The 23,136-nt window shown below is 37.2% G+C and overlaps 2 protein-coding genes across 4 annotated transcripts in view; one reads left to right on the top strand and one right to left on the bottom strand.

Annotated features, from left to right (window-relative positions):
* Positions 1-7,806, top strand: part of LOC105939649 (meprin A subunit beta) — a 45,314-nt gene extending 37,508 nt beyond the window's left edge. For 2 of the 3 annotated variants that reach the window (XM_036135194.1, XM_036135195.1), the window contains exons 11-16: positions 2,392-2,622; positions 2,706-3,158; positions 3,249-3,422; positions 3,547-3,655; positions 4,967-5,014; positions 7,475-7,806. In XM_036135194.1, coding sequence (XP_035991087.1) covers positions 2,392-2,622; positions 2,706-3,158; positions 3,249-3,422; positions 3,547-3,655; positions 4,967-5,014; positions 7,475-7,547 — 1,088 coding nt within the window. In that variant the 3' untranslated portion in view covers positions 7,548-7,806. The remainder of the gene's footprint in view (positions 1-2,391; positions 2,623-2,705; positions 3,159-3,248; positions 3,423-3,546; positions 3,656-4,966; positions 5,015-7,474) is intronic. The other variant, XM_036135197.1, reaches the window with a different exon arrangement.
* A 3,289-nt stretch (positions 7,807-11,095) lies between these two features.
* On the bottom strand, positions 11,096-17,960 carry LOC118562641 (mitochondrial import receptor subunit TOM40 homolog). The gene is made up of 9 exons (XM_036135206.1): positions 17,818-17,960; positions 15,782-16,017; positions 15,505-15,665; positions 14,470-14,571; positions 14,264-14,369; positions 12,861-12,983; positions 12,643-12,719; positions 11,707-11,809; positions 11,096-11,599 (listed from the first exon to the last, which is right to left on the bottom strand). The coding sequence occupies exons 1-9, from the start codon at positions 17,943-17,945 to the stop codon at positions 11,460-11,462; spliced, it is 1,176 nt and encodes a 391-aa protein (XP_035991099.1). The 5' UTR covers positions 17,946-17,960; the 3' UTR covers positions 11,096-11,459.
* Positions 17,961-23,136: the final 5,176 nt, after the last annotated feature.

Genomic DNA, 23,136 nt, shown 5'->3' with positions numbered 1-23,136 from the left:
GGTGCAGATAGGCGCGGGCGCAGAACTCTGGCAACCAGACGTGGAAAATCTCTGGTGTGTCAACTTAGGGAGAGTTGGATGCGCACCCAAACTTGGGAGCATCTCTGACTGAGGCGCAACAGAGGATTACACAGACTGATACTGACTGAGAGAACACTATGGGCCGGCAACGAGAGCAGAAAAGAGGTATGTTTAAATAAGGGTGGAACCAGGTGGAAAGCAGTTGCGAGTTAATTGCAGCCTGCCAGGTGAAACCCATCAGCTGCGCAGTAACGAGAGAGGGAGAGAGGCTCAGCATGCAGCCCTCACGTGCACCATGACAGGTTGCACACTAATATTTTGTTGGACCGCCTTTAGCTTTGATTACAGCACACATTCACTGTGGGCATTATTTTGATAAGCTTCTGCAATGCCAAACGATTTACTTCCACCCAGTGCTGCATTCATTTTTTCATCAAGATCTTGCTTTGATGATGGTAGAGTTTGCCCACTGCGCAAAGCCTTCTCCAGCACATCCCAAAGATTCTCAATGGCATTAAGGTCTGGACTGGTGGCCAATCCATGTGTGAAAATGATGTCTCATGCTCCCTGAACCACTCTTTCACAATTCGAGCTGACCTCATTCTTTGAGCTCATACTGTTGCTGAACCTAGACCTGACCAACTGGAGCAACCCCAGATACTGTACAGTAGCCACTAGGCATGATGGGTGCATCACTTCACCTGCCTCTCTTCTTACCCTGATGCCCCCATCACTCAGGAACAGGGTAACTCTGGGCTCATCAGACCAAATGATCTTCTTTCATTGCTCCAGAGTCCAATCTTTATTCTCCCTAGCAAATTGAAGCCTTTTTTCCCACAGTTAGCCTCAATGATTAGTGATGTTCTTAAAGCTACACAGCTGTTCAGTCCCAATCCCTTGAGTTCCTTTCACATTGTGCATGTGGAAATGCTCTTACTTTCACTATTATACATAGCCCAGAGTTCTACTGTTGTTTTTCTATGATTTGATTTCACTAAACATTTAAGTGATCGCCGATTACCATTATTCAGGATTCAGGACCGCTTAGTTAAATCCAGGTGCCAACATTTTTTTTTGTCCAGGCAGTGTATTTGTAAATGCTTTTGCAACAATTCACATTGTGGAATCTAAAGGAGCTCAACCCATCACTCTTTTTAAAGTCTGTTTGGCAGCTTTGGATAGCCTGTATGCTAAACAGCTGACTGCTGGCTGGTAACCTGAATGTGTAACCCTGATTAATTAACTAGCTAATAGTGACTGCCATACTGTCAGGTTTTTGAGCACTGGCTCCCAAATCTTGTTCCTCATGACCCACCAAATACCAGTGGAAAGACAACAGTGTTTATTATTTGTCAGCAAAATTGTTTGTCATATTTCAGTGAGCAATGTTTTATTCCAGATAGAAATGAGGCAAAGCTAAGTAGACTTATGGAGAATGATGAAAACTATGACTAAAGGGTAAATAGCCATTGCTTTATTAATTCTTGAGGATCCCAAAGCCAGGATTGATTCACAGGCTGATAGTGATAAGCTGCGTTGTAGCTACGGCTGGAGCTGACTTACAGAAACCAGGCTGCCAAACAGTTGCTGCCACCAGGCCCTCTGACCACCGACACCAGGCAAAGCGGGTGAAGTGTCTCGCCCAAGGACCCAATGACTGAGACAATGGGAGCAATGGTTTGAACTGGCAGCCCAATGGTTACAGGACAAACTCCTAGCTCCTGCTCCACTGTCATCCACAATGGTAAAAGTCATGAACTATTTCATAAACCAATAGAAACAAGAGAAAACTATTGCAGAGAGATGAAAGAGATACCGTGTGGAAAGGTGAGACGAGGTTATACACAACTTTGTGTGTGCTTTTAGTCTGTTTATCAAAAGCTGCAAATCAATATAAATTTGTTTCAAAAATCTAAATGCATTCTGTCTTTAAACATTTTTACTTTTTTTGGGTTCAGTGCATCCTCAGTCTTCTGTTCTTCACCTTCACAGACTCAACTGTTGCGTTTAAGATGTACTATGGATTTTCCAATGGTACCATGTGTGAAATGAGCAGCTGCTCACAGAGAGGCCAGGGTTGGGAAGTAGTAAGACAAGTTCCTGGAGGTCCACAATCTGATCACACCAGTCTACCCACTGGAAATGACGTTCATGGTAAGGTTTCATACATTTCAAATAATTCTGTAATGTTTCTGGTCAGAACTATTTCTCCCGCAACATGATTTTGATTTTCAGATCCTATTATTTTGTAAGTATTCAGGCAAGCTTTTCAATAATAAATTCTAACTCAAGGTCTCCTGGAACGGCGCGGTCTTGTAATCTGTAGTTATTAAATTAGAAGGCCATCCATCATTTTAAACCTAATTTTAGGCCAAGAAGGAGGATACTTCATGTTTGCGAGCACAGCTTCAGGCCAGGAGGGAGACTCGGCACACCTGGAGACCCAGACTATGGATCTAAAAAGGCCGTGTCCTGTGCAGTGCCTGCAGTTCTACTATTATCACAGTGGGAGCGAGAGTGATGACCTCAACATTTGGATCAGAGAGTTTCAGAATGAGCAAGATACCACAGGAAACCTTCAACTCATGGGGCAAATCACCGGTAAGAGTATATCATTTAAGATTTCATTTTGAAGACCCAATAACGTTGAAGTAGTCAAACTGTCCAAAATCCTTCCTATATAGGTCCACCAACATCCCATTGGAGGCTCCATCATGTTTCTCTGAATGCCACAAAGAACTTCCAAGTGGTGTTTGAGGCTCGGAAAGGAGCAGGAAGCTCTTCAGGCGGCTTCTCAATAGATGACATCAATCTCTCTGAGACCGAGTGTCCTCATGTGACCCTGCAGATTGATGATTTTGAGCAGCGCCTTAAGACCAGTGACAGAGAATCCATTGTGTACAGTCCACAACAGTACTCTGCAGAAGGCTACGCTTTTCGAAGCGCTGTTTTACTCAACCAAACGGTTGTTGGACTGTATGTCCAACTCTTGTCTGGTGACCATGATGACCAGCTGAGGTGGCCTTGTCTCAATAAACAAATAACTTTGCAAATGCTGGATCAGACTCCCAACATTCAGCTGGAAATGTCAAAGCAAAGAAGTATCACAACCACTCAGAATCAGACAACTTCTGATGGTGATTTTTCAAAATATACGTGTAAACAATATGTATATACACTTTTTTTTTCTTTTTTGTTCTATATTAATTTTCATTTCTTATCAACAGGGACCCCTTACTGGACGAACCCTAGAGAGACTGGAAGACTCAATATAGATGAGAAACAGGGATTAATCTATGAGGGACCTCTTATTGGGATACACACATTTGCATCTTTGGAAGAAATGAAATTCAGAGATTTCCTTAAAGGAGGGAGTGCCATTTTCATCTTCAACTTTCAAGGCAAGCTGAAAGTTTTCCTACTAAATTATGTTTAATCTAGAAATACTTAATATACATAAATTATTCCACACCAAAATAAATTGTTTTTACAACATGATTTTTTTTTTGTTCTTCTTATTAACAGATCTTACTCCTTTACTAACTGGAAGTACTTTACCATGTCCCGAAGTCAAACCAGTGAAGGTGACGCATCCAGCGACACGTCAGGACGAAGGTTCATTATGTCACTCACGGTAGGACATTGTGTAAAATTAATTAAATCTTCAATTAGAGATGCACCTACAAATTGGCTGATGACTGGAATCAGCTGATTGGTTGTGACTGGCTCAGCTGAGAGTTAGAAAAGAAAAAGAAAAAATTTCCTAATCATTTCTTTCCATTGATTTGCACCATGCGGAGCTGGCAATAACTCGCCTCAGTTTGGAAGTTAATATCAGTTTGATTTTTAAAAATTAAGTTAGGAATATCACAGACAGGGAAACCAACATTTTTTTCATGTTCGGACATTTTGGGAAAGATCTGTGAACCACTGAGGCTGCCGGAGAACAAGAGAGACAGACTTTCAACAGATAACAGGAAGGCTTAATGAATTACAGAAAAATTATGTTTCATCCCTTTGAAATTTTAACTTGTTTGTTATGGATCACATTGGATTTGGAAATGTTTGCGACCTTTTGAAAGTCACAGAGAACACATTAGCATACTGTATTGGCGATTATATAGCATGATCAAAGACTGTTCGAAATGTCCCATTTTGTCTTGGTTTAAAATAATTTTATGTCTAATTACACAGCAACTTTATCTACGTTGTTAGTTATCTACTATAACTAACAAATTTAGTGCTTTCCTCAGAACCTGGTGTATTAAGTAAATATGCTGCAAGATATGTTTTGCATATTAACTAAGTGAACAGAAAAATTTGGTTATAATAACTGCATGACTGCTAAAGTCTCTATGTAGATATTTTAATTAAGTGCCTCAGTCCTTAGTACCAAAATGGGTTCAACACAATAAAAAAACATGAAAAGATTTGGAAATGTTTGCAGCCTTTTGAAAGTCAGTGATAACATCTGACCTTAATTCCTTAGGACAAACTCACAGAGAACACCGTTTTAATCATGCTAACAATGCTAATTGCCATTACAGTGTGCTAAAGACAGTTTGAATGTCACCTTGTGTCTTTGTTTTAAAATAATTGTAAGTCTAATTTTACAGCAAATTTTCTCTCAAACATGTTCGTTGAAATACGCTGTTAAATACATTTTGCACCTCAACTAAAAATAAAAAGGGGGACTCTCTAGTTTTAGTAACTGCATGACTGCAAAAGTCTATGTGTAGATTGTTTTTAATTAATAATCTCATAAACAGTAACAATTTTAAAAATCCTGCATGTCGGCAGGAAATGGACACAACAATACGGACCGGTGCATCTCTAGTGTGAACAGTGTAATAAATTCTCAAATTTAAAAGGAATACATCCAAAAGAGAAACTTTGTACTGAAATTGTTTGCCAGTTATTCTGTAAAATAACGTTTCTGTTACAGGTCAACCAACACCAGTACTATACCTCCTCAAGCAAACTACTATGAAAGGTAAAACAATTTGCTCATGTTACACTGTTATAAATATATGGTAACTGTAAAAGCTGAAGTAAAAAAACAATTTTTGTCCAAAGTTGTTGAAATGGCATCAGAGAAAAAAAAGAGGACATAAATTGTTATACTATCAAACCCAACAAACTAAGATGTACCATAATGGATTCAACACAATTAAAAAGGTCAAAAGGTAACAGAGGCCTTGGCGTGAATGGCCAATATTCATAAGGACGTTTGTCTTTGCTGTCTGTACTGCTAAGATGATTATAATTCTGACAGACAAATATGAGAACACATATGTTATGTTATGGGAGGATTTAAATATTTGAGAAAAACAACTAATTTGTTTATTTAATATCATTTAATATATATAAAAAAAAGGGGTGAACTACTTCCTACTTTTGGAGCCTGAAGCAGAGCAGAAACGGAACGAATGAGAGATTTAAATGGTCATATTCACGTATCATCACAATCGTCGTTATTGAAGTTTATCTAGGACTAAAGATATCTAGTGTTCTGGCTTTCATACTGTAGCACATCACATTACATTTTACCTCACGCAGCGCATTTAAACCCTATGTGCATGGAGTGTAGCAGCTAGGTGAAGACATCCAACAGTAGATGAGGTTCAGATAAGTGGACATAATTTAATTTAATTTAGGTTATTTATATAGCGCCAATTTAGAACACATTACACCAAGGCCCTTTACGAAGCCAATTGCTTGGAATTTTACAGATTGGTTTAAAAGTTTTCTAAGGACACCGAGCAGATTGCATCAAGCCATTGATTTGCAGCATTCACTCCTCCTGGATGAGCATGTAGCAGCAGTGCACTGCTGCTTCCTTAGGCGAATTGCGCATTACATCTGCACATGCGCGAGTCATACGAGTTCAAAAATTTTGGCTACTAAACAAATCCCGCTGTCACTAATCTGTGTGGAGTGCAGGTAACAGATGTAAAGATAAGGCTCACAGGCGTTGGTTTTAAGTAGTGGTGTTCCGATATCGATACCGCTATCAAGCCCGATACCAGTGTCAAGTAATCGTATTTGTAAAAGCAAACCGATACTCTGAACCGAAACCAATCTTGTGTTTTCTGCTGTGAAGAGGGGCAAAAAAGGTGCCTTTTAACACAAACATTAGATAAAGCATTTTAAGACTACGCATGATACAGAACCAAGATTGTAACAAGTACTACAGAAACAAAGCTGAAGCGCTTACCAAATTCATCACACTTGATGATCAGTTGTTTTCAGTGGTATAGACTGTTGTTAAGTTATGTGTGATGTCTAAGTCCTAGTTTATTAAGTACTCAGTATCAGTACCTGGAATCAGCAAGTATCTAAACTGAAGTACTTGTACTCTATCTGCTATCGGGACACCCCTAGTTTTAAGGCTTTAAAAGCCTTAATATACATGCCATACAGTGACAAATGCACTTTCTGTTCAATTGCTCTAATATGGACTTTATAGGCTTGAACAGTGGCAGAAAAAACACAATCGCAAGGCTCCACCGAGTTCACCCAAAGAAAGAAAGAAGAAATGCGGCTGTAAAACCTCCATTCACTTTTCACAATTTCCTGAGAGAAAAGAAAGATCCAGACGGATGTAAATGATGGACTAAAACTGCAAGTTTTTTTGCACACATTTATTTAGTCTAATCTTCATCTTTATGTAGGATATCTAAACTTGAAACAGAGGAGGCTGTCAGGCTCAGGGCAGCCCTGTAAGCAATAGCCAAAAGGAAGAGAGTAGAGAGACAGAACATAGAATCAGTTTGAAAGAAATGTTATTTTGCTCACCGTTACTTTTTAAATAATTATAATGCCTCCAGGAATAACAGAAAAGTTGATATAGTAGATGAACGCTCAGTGTCTAAATTAGCAGCACCATATGCCATAATATGTCACTTCACTCACGTTAATGTGGCCAAAACTACATTTTATTCAGGGTAATTAGGTTTTTAGCGGGTTACAGAAATCTAATGAGGGTTACAGTAATACATCATATTGCTTTAAAAACTACAACGATTTATCCCTCTTTATCACACCAGAGCATTTTAATCAGCCAGCATATATCCCCGTGCCTTGGGGCATCTCGGGCTGTGAATCGCACCTCCAGCCAAATGCTTTAAACACTTAAAGCTCAACTTTAGTGTCCCAGCTTCAGACTGACAGTGTTCCTGCAGAGGACAGACGGTGTCTCAAAGAGAATGATTGTTCTTTTCACTGCTGTCCACGATCTTTGAATGTTGTTTGGTAGCCAAACTATAGAACGTATCCACAATGCACCACGCAACCCGGAATCTGCAACTTGCTTATTGTGTAATTGACTTTGCAGCAATCCCTCATACTGAACATGTATGTAATGTGACCCAGTGTACATTTATTTTTTCGTTTATCAATAGTCGTTTAAGTGAAGTGCTTCATATAATCTGTTGCTGTCCTTGTCTTGCAGCGTCTTCAACTTCTCTCCTGCAATGGTGGCTTCTCCTATCCTCTCCCTCTTCCTAGTCCTGAAGCCTTTATAAGCTTCTACTATCTGAAATGTCACCTCTTTATGTGAAAGCATATTTGCTAAATTGTTTTCATATTTGTGCTGCTTGTGTTTATCTAATATATCGAATACTAATGAAAAAGATGAATACCGTGTAGGTATTCACTTTATGATGAGAAAACTTTGGAGATGTGTTTTTAATTTTATAATCATGTTGGTGAAAATGATTTGTTGCTCTATTGTATCCTCCTTTTTTCTATTGATCATGTCTGAATAAACTACTCAAAACATGATTAGGATGATTTATTGCCCACACTAAGTTCAAGCGTTAAAGCTTCTTTTCAAATGTTTTGGCGTAGTTACCAGGAATTATTAAAAGCATTATTTTTAATCTCAAAGAAGTTTCAAGATTTTACTGTTTTGTTTTTGGCCTAAAGAAAATTACGTTACCCAAGTGTATGAAAACAGCAGTGTCTGGATGGATGAAATCTCCACTAACTGTTGGAAATCTGATAAATTAGATTATTCAATCTTGAGTCAATTTACAGACAAAAGTGTTTATATTCTACTATAAAATGCTGGTCATAAAGCTATCGCTGCTGCGATGGCCGTAAAAGATGATCCTGTTGGTGCTTTGGACACTACACCGCCCTATTTGTAGATCTTTCTAAAGCATTTGACTGTGTGGATCAAAAATGACTGGTAGACAAACTCAGAAATATTGACTCCGGTCCTAGTGATTTGGCTTGTAAATCATTATACATTCTTTACCTTTTGATGTTTTTACCGTATCGTACCTATCTTATTGTGCAGACGTTTGAAGAAATGGCTACAAAAGCACTCTCCAGTCAATAATCATACTTCAGGAAAAAAGCTATAAGAATAATACATTAGGTAGGATTCAAAGAACACACAAACTTATTCTTTTTGAATTCATGTACATTGAAATTTCTAGATTTGGTTGGATATAAAACAGAGCAGATAATGTATAAAAAAATCATTCAAAAATGTTTACAGAAGGAAATTATTGATAGAACCTAAGGGGGAAATAAAAAAATAAATAAAAATAGGAACAAAAAGTATGTGAGAATCAAGCTGTGGAGTGACTTTGGGGAACGGTTTGCATACAGTCACAAAGCTCAATGCAATCTTCCATATTTTCAAAAAAATGTGTAAAGACATACTTCTGAATGTTTATAGGAAAAGTGAAGGATAGGTGTGAAAACGTGTATATGCATGCAGGTGTAAAGATTATCCATACATATGTAAAATGAATGCAGTATATGTGATAGGAAAAATAACTAAGGGTATAAAAAATGGGAGTACTAAAAAGGGCAAACTTCTCACTCCTTTTTCAAACTTGTACTTAATTGATCTGATTTTATATATGTATATATCCATATCCATCCTTTGTTTTTTATCTATCTATCTATCTATCTATCTATATATATATATATATATATATATATATATATATATATATATATATATATATATATATATATATATATATATATATATATATATATATATATATATATATATATATATATCTATATATATATATATATATATATATACACACATTCTATATGTTTAGGTATTTTTTTGAATGTTCAAAATAAAAAATCAGAATGCTCTAAAAGATTTAAAAATGATTTGCTTGGTCGGACTCAGCGTGTCCAGATAGAGAGAGCAGAACCAGACTTTCTGGAATTGTGTCCCAAGCTCCCCTTTGGCTCCTGCTTTATTTCATATTTTTTATAAATATTAAAAACATTCAAACTACACCAAAAAGAAACAAGTCCATGTGTATGCGGATGATACATTAGTTCACATATCTGCAAAATCCTCCTCTTTAAGGAGCATTGATTGTTGATCATGCTATTCTGCATTTGTCAAATACAAAATTGCTGACTCCCTACTACTTTTACTATGATTTAGTTGATTGGAGAACTTTAACCATTCGGAGACCACACTGGTATGTTTTCATCTGTAAAGTTCTGATGGGTGAACTCCCATATTACCTTAGTAATTGTGGACTAAGCCTAAAAATTGGAGCAAGCATACCTCACAGCTGTGTATTTCTGCAAATGGCAGTAGGCCCACTGGGAGGAACCTGATTTTTCCCCCCCACAGATTATGCTACATATTTTACTTTCAGGACATAGTGCCAGTTTTAACAAATATGTAAAATATATTTAAATGCAAAAGTTACCTACTGCAGCTTTAAAAAAAAAAGTATAATACAACTTAAAATATTACATGTTATGTGTATTCTTTGCTAAAATCAATTCTCTAATTCACTTTTTATTCTATGTTTATAATGCTTTTGTTTCTTTGGATCTTCAGTGTGTACGCTAATAAAAATAAATTCCATTAATGTGAAGCACATTGAGGTAAAATGTAATAAAATAGGTTATGAAAATGAAAATGTCAATGCCACAACCATATTTTGTTGGGTACATGCTTTACTTTTGTTCATTTTGACTATCATGGCTTACTACTAATGCAGACCTAAAAATCAAGTTGCTCCCAATATTACAATATTAAATAGGTAAAATAAAAAAAAGATTTTAATAAAATAAATGTTACGGCTATGTTAAAATCTATAGAACCATGGGGAAAACTTCTGTCTTGAGAGGTATTCAGCAGTCACAAACATCCTTCAACGAGGAGCATAATCCACAAGTCACTGATAAACAAGCCATTTGATTAGAGAACCATGTATAATGGGAAGTTCAGAGGAAGGGAAAATGTGGAAGGAAAAAGATGCCCAAACAACAGGAATAACCCCTGCCTTTGTGAAGCAAAGCCCTTCCTAGTTTTGGGAGATTCATAAGGGCTGGAGTGAGTGCTTTTAGATCGACCACACAGACATGTCCAAGACATCAGCTACAACTGTTCAAAGGGAAAGGTTCAATAGCTGCACTACAAAAAGGGAACTAAAAGTAAGTAAGATTTTCTTGAAATAGTGTATTTATCCTTGATTTGAGCAGGTAAATAAAATAATCTGCCAATGGAATAAGATCTTTTGACTTAAAATAGGAACAATTCATCTCTATGATCTTATTTCAAGTCCAGTATATCTAACTATCTTATTTTAGGGGTCAAAATACTCATTCCATTGGCAGATAATCTTATTTACCTGCTCAAATCTAGGACACAAACACTAATTTCAAGAAAATTATACTTATTTTTAGTTCTGTTTTTGCAGTGTGGGTTTAGGAAAAGTGAATTTTGGATCTTCATTATCTGTTATCCATAATCATCAAAGTTACCAATCATAAAGATACAGCTGTGTATTGACTCTAAGATTATCCCTTTTGGATAAACATTAATGAAAAAGCTTTTGGACGATATTGTAAATTCAGATGCATCTGTACACATCACAGGGCATCCTTCCATCACATAAAGCCAATATCCAAAGGTTTCAATCTACTAATTTCTTAAAGACTCAGAAAAAGGTTAGCCTATGTTTTAGAATGTTGAAGTGTTTCATAGCTGAATTGAGTGTTATTCACCGATTATCTCAGAAACACCTCAGATTTAGTTTTTTTTTTAATGAAAAATCTCATCAACTTGTAGAAAACGTAATCACATTTATTTCAATCCATACATGACAATATATTATGTCTTACTGTACCACTTACTTTAATTTTCACGTCACGTTGTCATGCATCATCTGAAGCCCGCTGATAAACATTCTACCCTCCAATACACCACACAGGAAAGACATTTGTGCTACAGTATGTAGGCATGGCTTGGACAGTCCTGGCTCCTAGGTACTTCTCCTTTTTTTTTCTGTTGTCACCATCAGCCCCAGAAATCACAGTTGTAAAAGAGTCTTTGAATCCAATTCCTAAAATGTAGTTCAGCTTCCTGTGTGTTTCTGTGCCAGTCCAAGCTGTGGTCTGTAAGCTGGTTCCGGGCGGCCCGTGCGCCTTTAGCCAATAGTGACTCCAAAGCCACATTGGAATTTGTTTTTGCGATGGTTGAGGAAAGCCCCCAAAGCCAATGTAAGAGGCAGAGGTACTAGTTTCTTTTCTAGGGTTGCCCCAACCACCCAATTACTGTCAACTGTTCCTATAGAGACAAAAAAAAAAGGAAGACATAGAGAAAAATCATTTATCTAGTCTTTCATCCTTTACTCACAATGTTACAGAGGGTAAAATCCAAACCTTTATATTTACCTTTAAAAAGCAAATTTGCTTTGGGAAGGTCCAGCTGGTAACCGAAGGATGTTGTAGTGTCTGGCATCCTTGTGCTGGCTTCAAATTCAACTCCTACCTGTAACTGTGTCACAATGAAGAAAAAGGATATGTCACAGACGTGTTGATACTACACCCAAGAGTTAGTGTTCACTCTTTTCCTTTAGCATAAGACTCCAGCTCAGGAGCAAAACAGGAGGCCTGTTTGTTGCAAAAAACAGGTTTTCATGTTTTTTTTTTTTTTTAAATCTTACTCCAACTTTCTGAAACTGCACCACATGTCCCACAAGCTACTGTGTACTTTAGCGCCTCCTGGTGGTAAAGAAGTCAGCGCTACAGAGCGTCAGAGTTTAATACCTCTGGCTGTCAATCTGTGAGAGTACCCAGAATGACACCCTGCACATCTGGACAAATCCAACCACATTTTTCTCTCTTGTAAAAAGATGTATATAACCATATTTACAAAAGAAATTATTTATATTTATACTTAAAATGTCTACATTGAGAACAATGAGTACAATTTTGTGCACAAACTTGGCAATTAAAGCTGATTCAGATTCATTCTTCACATTCTAAAAATTGTTCAGGGATGCTGGCAGCTACACATTTAACCAAAGTTCTTACTCCAAGTATTTAGCTTTGAATGGACCCAAACATAATTTCTGATTAATCAAAGGTCTGTTTCAAGCTGCTAAAGCCTGACTGACTCGGGATGGACTTTGGAGGAACTTATTGGTATCGAAACCTGTTGCGTAACGTTGCAATTACTGAAGAAAAAAACCAGCCTCAAATTCTTGCTAAATTTATGCAAGTAAATAAAACCGAATCAAATGAGGGCCTGTAATTTGTGCATAAATAGAGTAAAAGCATGAGTAGTACACAAATATATCCTCACAAGCCGTTACTAATATCCAGTACCTGGTCGTTAGCTTTGTGATAGTATGTAGCATGAGCTCCAGCACCTCCTAAAGTTAAAGTTGCCACAAAGTTGTCACCTGAAGAGCCAAAACACAAAAGATCACATGAAGAAAAAAAGATGCTAACAAGTATTTGATTGAATTTAAATATTTGCACTTATAGCTGAATGTTAGGCTTATTATTTCACAATGGGAAAAAAAATTGAATACTGTTTTTACCTGTGTACCTCCCTAAGAAGGATGTTACAGTTCCTTCCTCCCCTGGTCTCCTGTGATAAACCAGCTCTCCACCCAGAACCAGCGCTGGTGTAATTGACTGGAGATGGTGGGCAACCACAATACCTGAAATAAAATCATAGTAGCCCTCTTTATCTGTGTTTTGATGGAAATACCTTTCTTTTTCAGTTCTTTGTTGACTGTGCTGTGATTAGGACAAAGCCTCATCATCTCTGTCCCCATCATAAATCTTTTGGAAAGATGACAAAGAGCACAGAAACTTACTCTATCATTTTGACAGCATCTCATTCTGAATGAAAGAAAAAACTAACAAATAAAATCTGTATTTCAAACTTATAAGCAAAAAACACCAACAAATTATCAATAAAATATTGAAATGATCATCTGCATGGAAAAAAGAAATTCCTTTGAACACATATGAATAAGGTTTATCTTTAATATGTGAAAAACAAAAACATATATGAACAATAACCCTATGGGCCATATGGGCTGTGATGGCAACCCCCTAATTTTCTGTGTGGGAAAAGAGAGTTTGTTCATGCGGTACAGACACCTCCTCACTGTAGTTTTTAGCAAAGATTAAAAAAACTCCAGGAGGAAGGTGCTGCTCAGTCATGTAAAGAGAAACCACCATCTTGCTCAATAGTGAAATGCTACTTCTTTAAAAACTTTTGCACGACTTTTCAAATATGTGCCAACAGGCCTCTCTTATAAATAAGAACTTATGTCTCAATGAGACAACCAATAAAAATAAAGGTGTAATAACAATAATAATGATAAAAAGGAATATTCATCGAGTTTAGAAATTAACTACATTTAAAAATGTATGATTTTTTTAATTAGAATTTTATTACATTATTTTTCTGATCAATTGGAGCCAAGACTGCACAGCCCAAAGTTAAACCGTATTGTGTGTTTGATTTGTTATTGTGGCTCAAAACTTTTTAAATAAACCTTTTGAGTCCTGTATGTTAGACAGCATTTAAAAATTACAGGCTGTACAGCGATCAGTTTTATCTGCTAAAAAAAACAAAAAAAATGATGAACTGTTATTTAATTTCCCTCTCGGATAAATAAAGTATTTTTGAATTGAATTGAATTATTTTATTATTGTTTGGCCTTTGGCTGTATGGGAAGTTTTCCTGCTTTGTGCTATTTCTGTGCTGATTTTGTAATGAAGAACAGTAGAGAATAGTCATTTATTTTGTCTGAAATGTTTATCAAGCTATGTTAGTACCTGCAGGTCACTATCGGTATCGACACAAGAACAAATGTATTGTTAGTACAATATTATGGCACAGAAATGCCTTAATTCACAAACGTTGCATTCTGATAGACTTCCTTCTTTTAACAAACAATAATTCCAGATCTAAACGCATACATACCAGATCCAACAAGTACATCTGGGTTTCCTAGAGTCACGGCAGAGGTGAAGTCTTGACCGCGATACTCAAAATCACATTGCCAGTTGACAAACTTATGCTGCTGAGTCTAGAACAACAAACCAAACCAAAACAACTGATTACATCTAATTGATCGTGAGAGAAATTCTGTAAAAGATACAAGCATATCTCAAAGTGTTTTTACACACCTGGATGGCTATTTTGGAGCGTACGGCATTTGTGAGCTGGTGGATGATCTGGGCACTTAGACTGCCAGTGTTGTCCATATCTCCGACCAAGACTGGAAAGGACTAAGTACAAAAAAAAAAAAACACATTAAAATAAAGTGACGGTACAGAATATAGAACATAATTAGGTAATCCCAAATAGAACATGCATAGCCTGTATTTGTGCACTTATGCTAACCATAATCTGAATCTGAAATGAATTTAAATATCATGAAATGTTAAAATGTACTTTATTTTGAAAAACCAACACCGCCTGCTCCTTGCTGTCTGGCTGCAAAGTTGGCTAGTGGCTACTGTGCTGCGCTGCTCTCAGGAGGGAAGGAAGACTAGAGACGACAGACCAGAGTTACGCATTTAGCATCTTTGTTGCTATATTTTGCGACTTCTCAGATCCCTCTAGCGATCTTCTTTCAAAAAGCGGCGAGCAACGAGTCTGACGACTTTACTGAAAGCACCAGTCGTTCTGCAGTGACAGAGGCAGCAGCGAGAGCTGCTATGACAGGGTTCCCACTTCCCTCAGCGCTGTCTCACAGGCGCACCACAGCTGCTGCCTCGACACATAAATATAATTTTAAAGTAGTCTTTTTTGTCCCAAACTAAAGTAATTCCCGGAATTTGATTCACACACAGCTTCAGTCTCTCATTCACTCCGTGTGCCTCTGATAACTGTCTTTTTGGTACAGTTTGTTTTATGCAGTGTAGATTCAGGGAATGTATTCAAAATCAGAAATCATTTTATAAAAGGTCATTTTTAGTTCCAAACACATTGATTCATTATTTTTAATAACTTGTTTGTGTTGGCAAAAGCTCTCCTACAGCCCGGGTCACAAATGAATAAACAAATATGCAAATCAGTTGACGTCAACAACCCCCCCCCCCCCCCCCCCCCCCTAAAAAAAACAAATAAATAGCACCACCACGACTTAAAAGACTCCTAGAGGAAACCCTGGATAATAAAACAGGAAACATTCAAAAGACAGAAAGGAAGGAAATTACCTCTGCTGGTCCAGTCTGTTTACTTCCAACGTATGTAGAACCAAATCTATATCCAGAATCGCCCAGGGTGCTGAGGGTAATAGTGTGGCTGACCTGGAAGTGGTTACTCAGGCCCTTGTTTACCACTAACCGCACCCCTTCCATCTGCATGGGGAACACCTCTGAAACAACAATAACCAACAATTGTTCTTTAGACTGACTTATTTGAAATAATTGCAAAGCTTTTATACTGCACTCATCAACTAAACGCTAATGTGGAAACACTAGATCTCGTTACCTTTACACTTCCTGTGACACTCCTCGTATGTGCCAGGGTTTGGGAGTCGGGAATCTGCATCTGCTTTCTGCTGGTCTGACTCGGACCCTGGAGGGATGGAAGACACTGAGGGCATAGTGAAGCCGGGGGGTACGGAAACCAACCCCGAGACCCCTTGACCACCACCAGCCGCCGCTGGGGCCGGACTGGGTGAGGCGGCAGCCAACACACTGCCCATTTTCCGAAACTGTAACAGACTGCAAGAGAGACAGGCAGGGGGATAAATAATGGTTGTAGATTTGTTGCTGGCATCAGTGGTAATTGCAATCAGAACGGATAGACTCAAATTATTACTAAGGAATAGACAACAGTGTTACTAAGCACATCCTGACTTACATGATATGCAAGATTTGGTTTATCAAAATAAATATTTGTCTTAAAAAAAAAAAGATTTGTCAGACAGTACCGTCATATTCAAGAAATTTGAATATTCATTTATAAAGAGGCTTGTTTGTCCGATTTAAAGTACCTTTCGGAAAAAAAAGAACAACAACCCTTAAGCATGTTTAAATATACTTTTCATTAAGCCCCAGTTTCCGTATGAAACATTTTGCTTTTGTGTTGGTCTGATGCAATATTCTAATCTTAAAGGCTGGGTTTTATTGGTTGATGGGGAAAGAAATAATAATTAACAGAAAGAAAAAGCTTTAAAGCGCCATCCGTCTGTGTTAAATCGATATTTGCTTCCCTTAGTGCACTGAGTTACTGAAATACATGAACTTTTCAGTAATAAATATGACTGTATATCTAATACGCTGCAAATCACAGCTAGTGAAACAGTGGCTTCTGTTTACACTCAAATCACCAAACTGGTGGTTGTGTTATTGGCGGTGGCAACCTCTAAAAAGCCTTTGTGTGTGTGTTATAACAGGTTCCAGTTTAGGGCTTAACTCTAGAACAAATAATAAACATAGATTATCTCACTGCTGCAACCCTCTTCCCTTCCATGTGGAGGCAAACCCTCTTTAAACATATTACTGACACCTAAAGGACGTGTCTTATCCATTAATTGTTACACAGCCAAAAATTGCAGACCTCTGCGATTTGGAAATTGTGTTTTTTTTAAATTGTGATTATATTGCAAATGCAATTCATTTTTCAGAATTCCCTTTAAAAACATACAATAATATAATTTGTTATCTATTTGTTCATTCCTGTTGGCAACTAAGCAGTGACTGAGGTTTTTGTCTGATTGATTTACCTGAATATGTGCTTTTTTTAATAACCTAATAGATTGTTGTCATGACTTTCTTTCCAGGCAGAATTTCATCACGTCACATTTTGAACATGTCATAATCTATAGTGAAAAACAAAACTTTTAACTGAACAAATTGCCTACCAAAGACTAACATTTAATCTGCACACTAAATAAGGCAGATAATGCCAGCTTTTAAAATGAGGTAACTGCCTTAATTTTAAACATGCACACATCTTCTTGACTGTCAGATCAATTCCAGACTTCTATTGCTGCTGCTTTACATGAAACATACTGTTTGGACGTACAGCTCTGGAAAACATTGCAGACATTTTTCCAAAAGCAGCTGCCAGACCTGCAAGAATTGAACTTCCCATGCTACACTGCTGCCCAGTCCTGCTGTGCTGTACTGGATGTAGTAGCAGCCTGGGCTAATTGTGGCTAAGGCCTTCCCTGGTCAAATTCTACATATACAACACCGGTACGTGAGCAGAACAGATAGCAAACTGCAGCGTATGGCATTTTTAAAAGAAGTCACTGTGAAGATAAAGGAGCAGTTAGAGGAAAAACTATCAGAAAGCTGTATTTGATCTGTCAGGGCTAATGTAAGGTAACATGGTTAGTGTTAGCTAGCTGGCTAGGTAGCCATGTGGAGGCAACCACGAGATGTCTTCGTTTTTTATTTTTTTATTTTTACAAATGACAAACATAGCTGTTTAAATTACTACCGCGGACAAAGAGACACTATAAACCACGCTTAGCTTATAACACCCGCATGTAGTATTATTATTCAGCTACTCACAGAAACGGCAAGGGTCCAGGGGGTATTTGAACGCCGGTAAAGTTCGCGACAACGTCCGTGAACCGTACTTCATAAAGGCCCGCCCATTTCCCGCTGCAGACCCTCGGATTGGCTGACGGGGATTTCATTTAAACTTCGATTGGCTAAAATGGGTAAACTGGGAGGGATTAGTGCTGATGACGTATGGCAAGGTTCATTCGCAGAACATTGGATTATTTCAGAGTCGCACTGAATGACATTCCAAGGGTACGCCTAGTTTTGGCTCCTCAGCCCATTTGTGAAATTACACAAAGCATGAAAACCTGAGTTTATTATGATTATGCCTGGTATGTACGTTTTCCTCGACATTTGTGACTGAAAACAACTAAAGGCCAGGAGAACAATAATTTAAAACACAATAAGTGAATTATAAAAGAGTCAAATGTAGTAAGAACATTTTAGGGTGAGAATTATTTTTTCTTACAGGTAAATTATATGCACTGTAATGTAAGCAATAGTATATTACTTTGGATTGAATTATAAAAGAGTCAAATGTAGTAAGAACATTTTAGGGTGAGAATATTTTTTTTCTTACAGGTAAATTATATGCACTGTAATGTAAGCAATAGTATATTACTTAGGGTTGTGGTTTCAGGCTAAATAAAATCTTAATTCAACAACTTGATGGCAGGTTTGCTTGACTCAAAAGGAAGGGTACCAGCTCTCTGGTGTTGATTATATCAGCACTAGTGCATGCTGGCTATTTGAATTTAGCACAAAAATCACACTCCTTGTGTTGATTGTGTGTGCGTGACAATGCTGCTTCAAAATGAAATCTTACACAATTGTAAAAGCTTGTTGAGCATTGATGGGTTGAGCAGCAGAGTATGTGAATTGTGCCATGAAAGCTTGCCAAATCCTCTCTGCTAACGCCAAACGGCTTTTGGTCGAGGCAGTTTGATGGAATGGAGCAGCATCTCCTTCACTGGAAAACAAGACTTTTCATCATTTAGGTAATCTCAATAGAGACAGATCGAGATGAGATTCTGCAATTTGTGGCAATCCCATTCTCTATCCCACTCTAAGGAGGTGGAGGTGATGAATTGACCAGCCGGTTCTGTCTCTAACCCTGTGTGATCAGCTTGGGGTGCCAGAATGCCCAACACAAACACATTGGCTGGCTTTTGACAAATGCTGGTTAGAGAATTGGATGCCATCCCACAACGTTGTATGACCAAGCTTGTGACCAGCATCAGGGGGAGGTCTTTTGTGACTGTATGTAGGTCTTCCGCACCCAACCGAGGCCCCCGGTTGTTAAATGAATAACTTGTTAAATTGCTAATTGATTTTTTTGTTCAAAATAAATCATCCATTCCAATAAACAACATCAATTAAGAGTTAATTGCAGGTTTGGGCCCAATCCACATCATCAACTCTGCTACTCAACGCAGAAATTAATTTCTCTAACAAAGGTAGCACTATTTAAACAGGCTTTCCAATTATACAAGATTTATTTCCAGGAAGCATAAAATATGCATATTAAATCCATCCTTTCTGTAGAATGAAGTCCGTCCTTTACCAATCCAAGTCAAAATACATGTTGTGAAATAGTTCTCCATTACTTAGGATGGAAAGAGTTTTGTAAAGAAATCTCCAAACCAGAAAAACAGATGAAAGGAAAGACCAGGCTTTATTTTATTTAACAGAGGCCGTTTTGAGGCCGAATCATGTTTGCTCTATTTGTGCCTTCTGTTTAAAAGAAATTCCAACACAATGCATGCAAATACACCACAAAGACAAACAAAAAGTGAGTGAACCAATTTTTATTTTAAAGGAAGCAGAAAACCCCTTATCTAAAGCAAACAGGTTGTCTTTAATTACATTGACTTAATTACATAAAATATTATTAAAATAGATGTGTTTTTGAGGAAAACCTTTATGGACATGGAATTTCACCGCTGTTTTACTGAGTAATCATTCAACATTCTCGCACAGGTGTCTCCATAATTCTCAAGAAGTTGAGAGGAAACCCCAGCTGTTTTGTACCAGAAAAATCAGCAAAAATTGTTTTACATTTTACATATCAATAGTTTTTTCAAGAAAATTTTCAGAATTTTCCATTTCAGTACAACGTTGTAGTGTACATATTAGCAAAAGTTAAGATATGAAGAAAAAAAAAGATTCAAGTACATGAATAGTTGAAAGTATTAGATGTTTCTTTATTAAGGTTCACTTTAAGATATCAGAGATAAAACAAAGGTTTTATCGTAAGGGGCTTTATAACAAGAGGATTGAAGTTGAATTATCTTCAAAAAAAAAAAAAAAACTACAGAGATGCTCCATATATATATATTAGAGTAACACATTACATTTTATTACATATTTGAGTAATAAAAACAGATATTTCCCGGTGGATGCGTCAATGTGAAGAACTACCATTGGACTGAGGGGGACTGGTTTTATGAAGTCAAGGTTCTTTAATTATGTTGTATTTAAGAAAAGAAATGACACTTGTTAAGTTTATTACTTGCCTGTAGAGTTAAGAAAGGTCTTCAATCATGAATGGAGGTTGGTGGAAAGCGTATTGTGGAGGAGGGGCTGCATGACTGACTGCTGAGGGCTGGCTCAACATTGGTTGCGTGAAAATGCACAGAAGGGGACGTGCTTGTTGCAGATCCATCAGTCAAGCACAGCCAAGAGGTGACCTGCATGAAAGAACAGCTTTGCAGCTTTCTCCCACTAATGGATCAAAATAAACATCCACGAAAAAAACACAGAGGTTCACCTGTTACATTCGTAGTTTCAGTTTAATATAATGAATCAAAAGTCTTCCTAATGTCAGTTTAACAGATATTCAGTGTTCCAGTTTCTGCTAACTATACCTTGTGCAGCTTTGTCTAACTGCTGTAGTGTGTTTACTACTACTTGCCCCTGTTGCCAAACAGCATGTGATATTTTGATCCAAATTCAGCCCTTTGATAACATGATCTGTTATTCACAGCTGCAAGGAACACACACAGCATGCAGATGCACCCCCACAAAGGAAAAATAAAATAAAAACTGCTGTAATTTTGTTTATGGACGTCTCCATGGCAACACGTTTGAGTCCACCAGTAGACTAACGGCTCACTTTTAATAATCCAGATGACAACACGGTCGATCTTCTGTGAGATATCCCGATTCCCTGGTAAATTACCATTTAAAACCCAACACAGCAATAAAATGTAAGCAAACTCCATCCCATAAACCAGTACAATAGTTTGTTACCTTGGAGACGCAGCAGAAACTGGAGCACAGACTACTGGATTATTGCTGACCAAGGGGATGACTCCTTCTTAAAGAACTCCTCCTGCTTCTTGGACTTTAATTTAAAAGATGATCATAATCATCTTTATTTGTCATTGCAACAATATTGTCAATGAAGTTTGCCCTCTGCATTTAGCCGCACCTCCCTTTTAAGGATAGGTTATGTGCGGTTTGATCTCCTACATTGAAGCATATATTTCTTTTGAATAATCTTATATTGCATTAAATGACAATGAAGTAGGGGTGCACAGTGGGACAGATATGAGCAGTGAAGCCTTTCAGTAAGAAGGTCTAGAATTCAGATAAGTGGCTGGAATGACATAGAAAATGATTGGATGAATAACACATTAGTTGAAGTCACATTATACCTTACTTTTCTGTACTAAATATTTCAATACAAGGACATATATTCTTTTCTATTGTCCCCAACACCCCCAACATATTCATGTAAAGTGTTTTTTGGATGAACTGTAAACTATTACAAACCACATCATGGCAAGCATCACCACACAGGATCCTAAATGCAGCAGAGGCGAAGCTGCATGCATATCCACACAAATAATCTAAACTTTTCTATAAATAAAAACTAGAAAGTCCAATCTATTAATGACAAGAAAAATAATGGTGTGACGTGTAAATTATCAGTATGATTTGGGCTGGCCCAAGGTTGTACGGGCCCTTAAGCAGATTTAGATCCGGGCCTCGTTTTCCTGTTAAAAACATCACCACCACTAACTGCATCTAAACACAGATTTGATGGAATTCCTGAGAGGCAGGTGAGTTTAATTGGCTAGCTATGCTGAAGTCTTCAGATTAAATTTATGATATACTAATTCATGAAAAAAAATTGTTAATGAATGGTCTGTGTTAAATCGCAAGCAATTATGGAAACCCCTGGTGGTTTTGAGGCCCTTGGCAGAGGTTTAGTCGCTCTGCCTTGGGCAAACTTTGATTAGGATTAAAACTTCCTCTTAGATTAGCTTTCAATAAATTTTTATCAGCTTTCATCAAAATAAAAAAAATAATCATTGCTTGTACTTATAGTCCCGAATATATGAATTGCAATATTTTCTAGTTCAGATTCACACTTTACTGTCCACAAAGGGAAATTTGCCTTCACATGCTGTTCCAACACTTTTAAAACATTACAGCATAGTTTAAGGGGAGGAAATAACTAGTATTCTAAGAAAACATTGGTAGATTGACAGTTGCTATAAGTTTCAAGACGATATTATGAGCTAATTTCAATAATTGCAGCAAATATCTACTGTGAAAAAAACGTACATGTAACGCATAAGCAAGGCCACAAGAGTTTCAGCATTTAAAGAAAAAAATGTAGCCAAGGAAAACATGTAAAATACATACCATTAATGCGGATGATGGAGCATTTATCTGTGGTCTTGCCACAGCCCTGAAAAGAGGCTACAAAATAAAGACAGATGTATATTTTCTGAATGAGTTAAGCTTTTTGCAGACCTACTGTGAAGACAGCTGGCAGTCTGTGTTTATCAGCTTTGTCCAAATCTAACCTGACTCTACTGCTGTGAGTTTAGAGAGGTCAGCCTTTTAAATCTTGTAAAACTAAAGGTAATCTGCTTGGGGAAAGAGGATACAATCCGTTTACAATGTCCCGGGTGTTTGGTCTCCTCAAAGACAAACATTGTGTACAGTACATGTAAGAAATATTACAAATACTCGACAGCTACAAAAGTGTATCGGTCATATTGATGATGTAAACATAGTTGTATTAGTAGACTTAAATTATTCAAATTCAACCTACAGAATAAATGATAAGAAAATGGGTTAAATGTAAAGACAAAAACTATAGTCCTTGTGTGAAATAGTTGATACATGACCTTTAAAAATATTACAGTAAAAAAATTATTTTGAGTCTAATGTTTAATTTCTGGAAACATCAGCTGAAAATCACAAACCGATTCAGTGATATCTATGCACAATTATTAATCAGGCCCTGGTAAATAACTTAGAACTAGTTTCTATTTTGGTCTCAAAAAAATAAGTCATTAAAAGTTG

Source organism: Fundulus heteroclitus, chromosome 3 (genome assembly GCF_011125445.2).
Source record: "Fundulus heteroclitus isolate FHET01 chromosome 3, MU-UCD_Fhet_4.1, whole genome shotgun sequence".
NCBI classification, from domain to species: domain Eukaryota; kingdom Metazoa; phylum Chordata; class Actinopteri; order Cyprinodontiformes; family Fundulidae; genus Fundulus; species Fundulus heteroclitus.
This window is presented reverse-complemented; position numbering and strand designations above follow the sequence as displayed.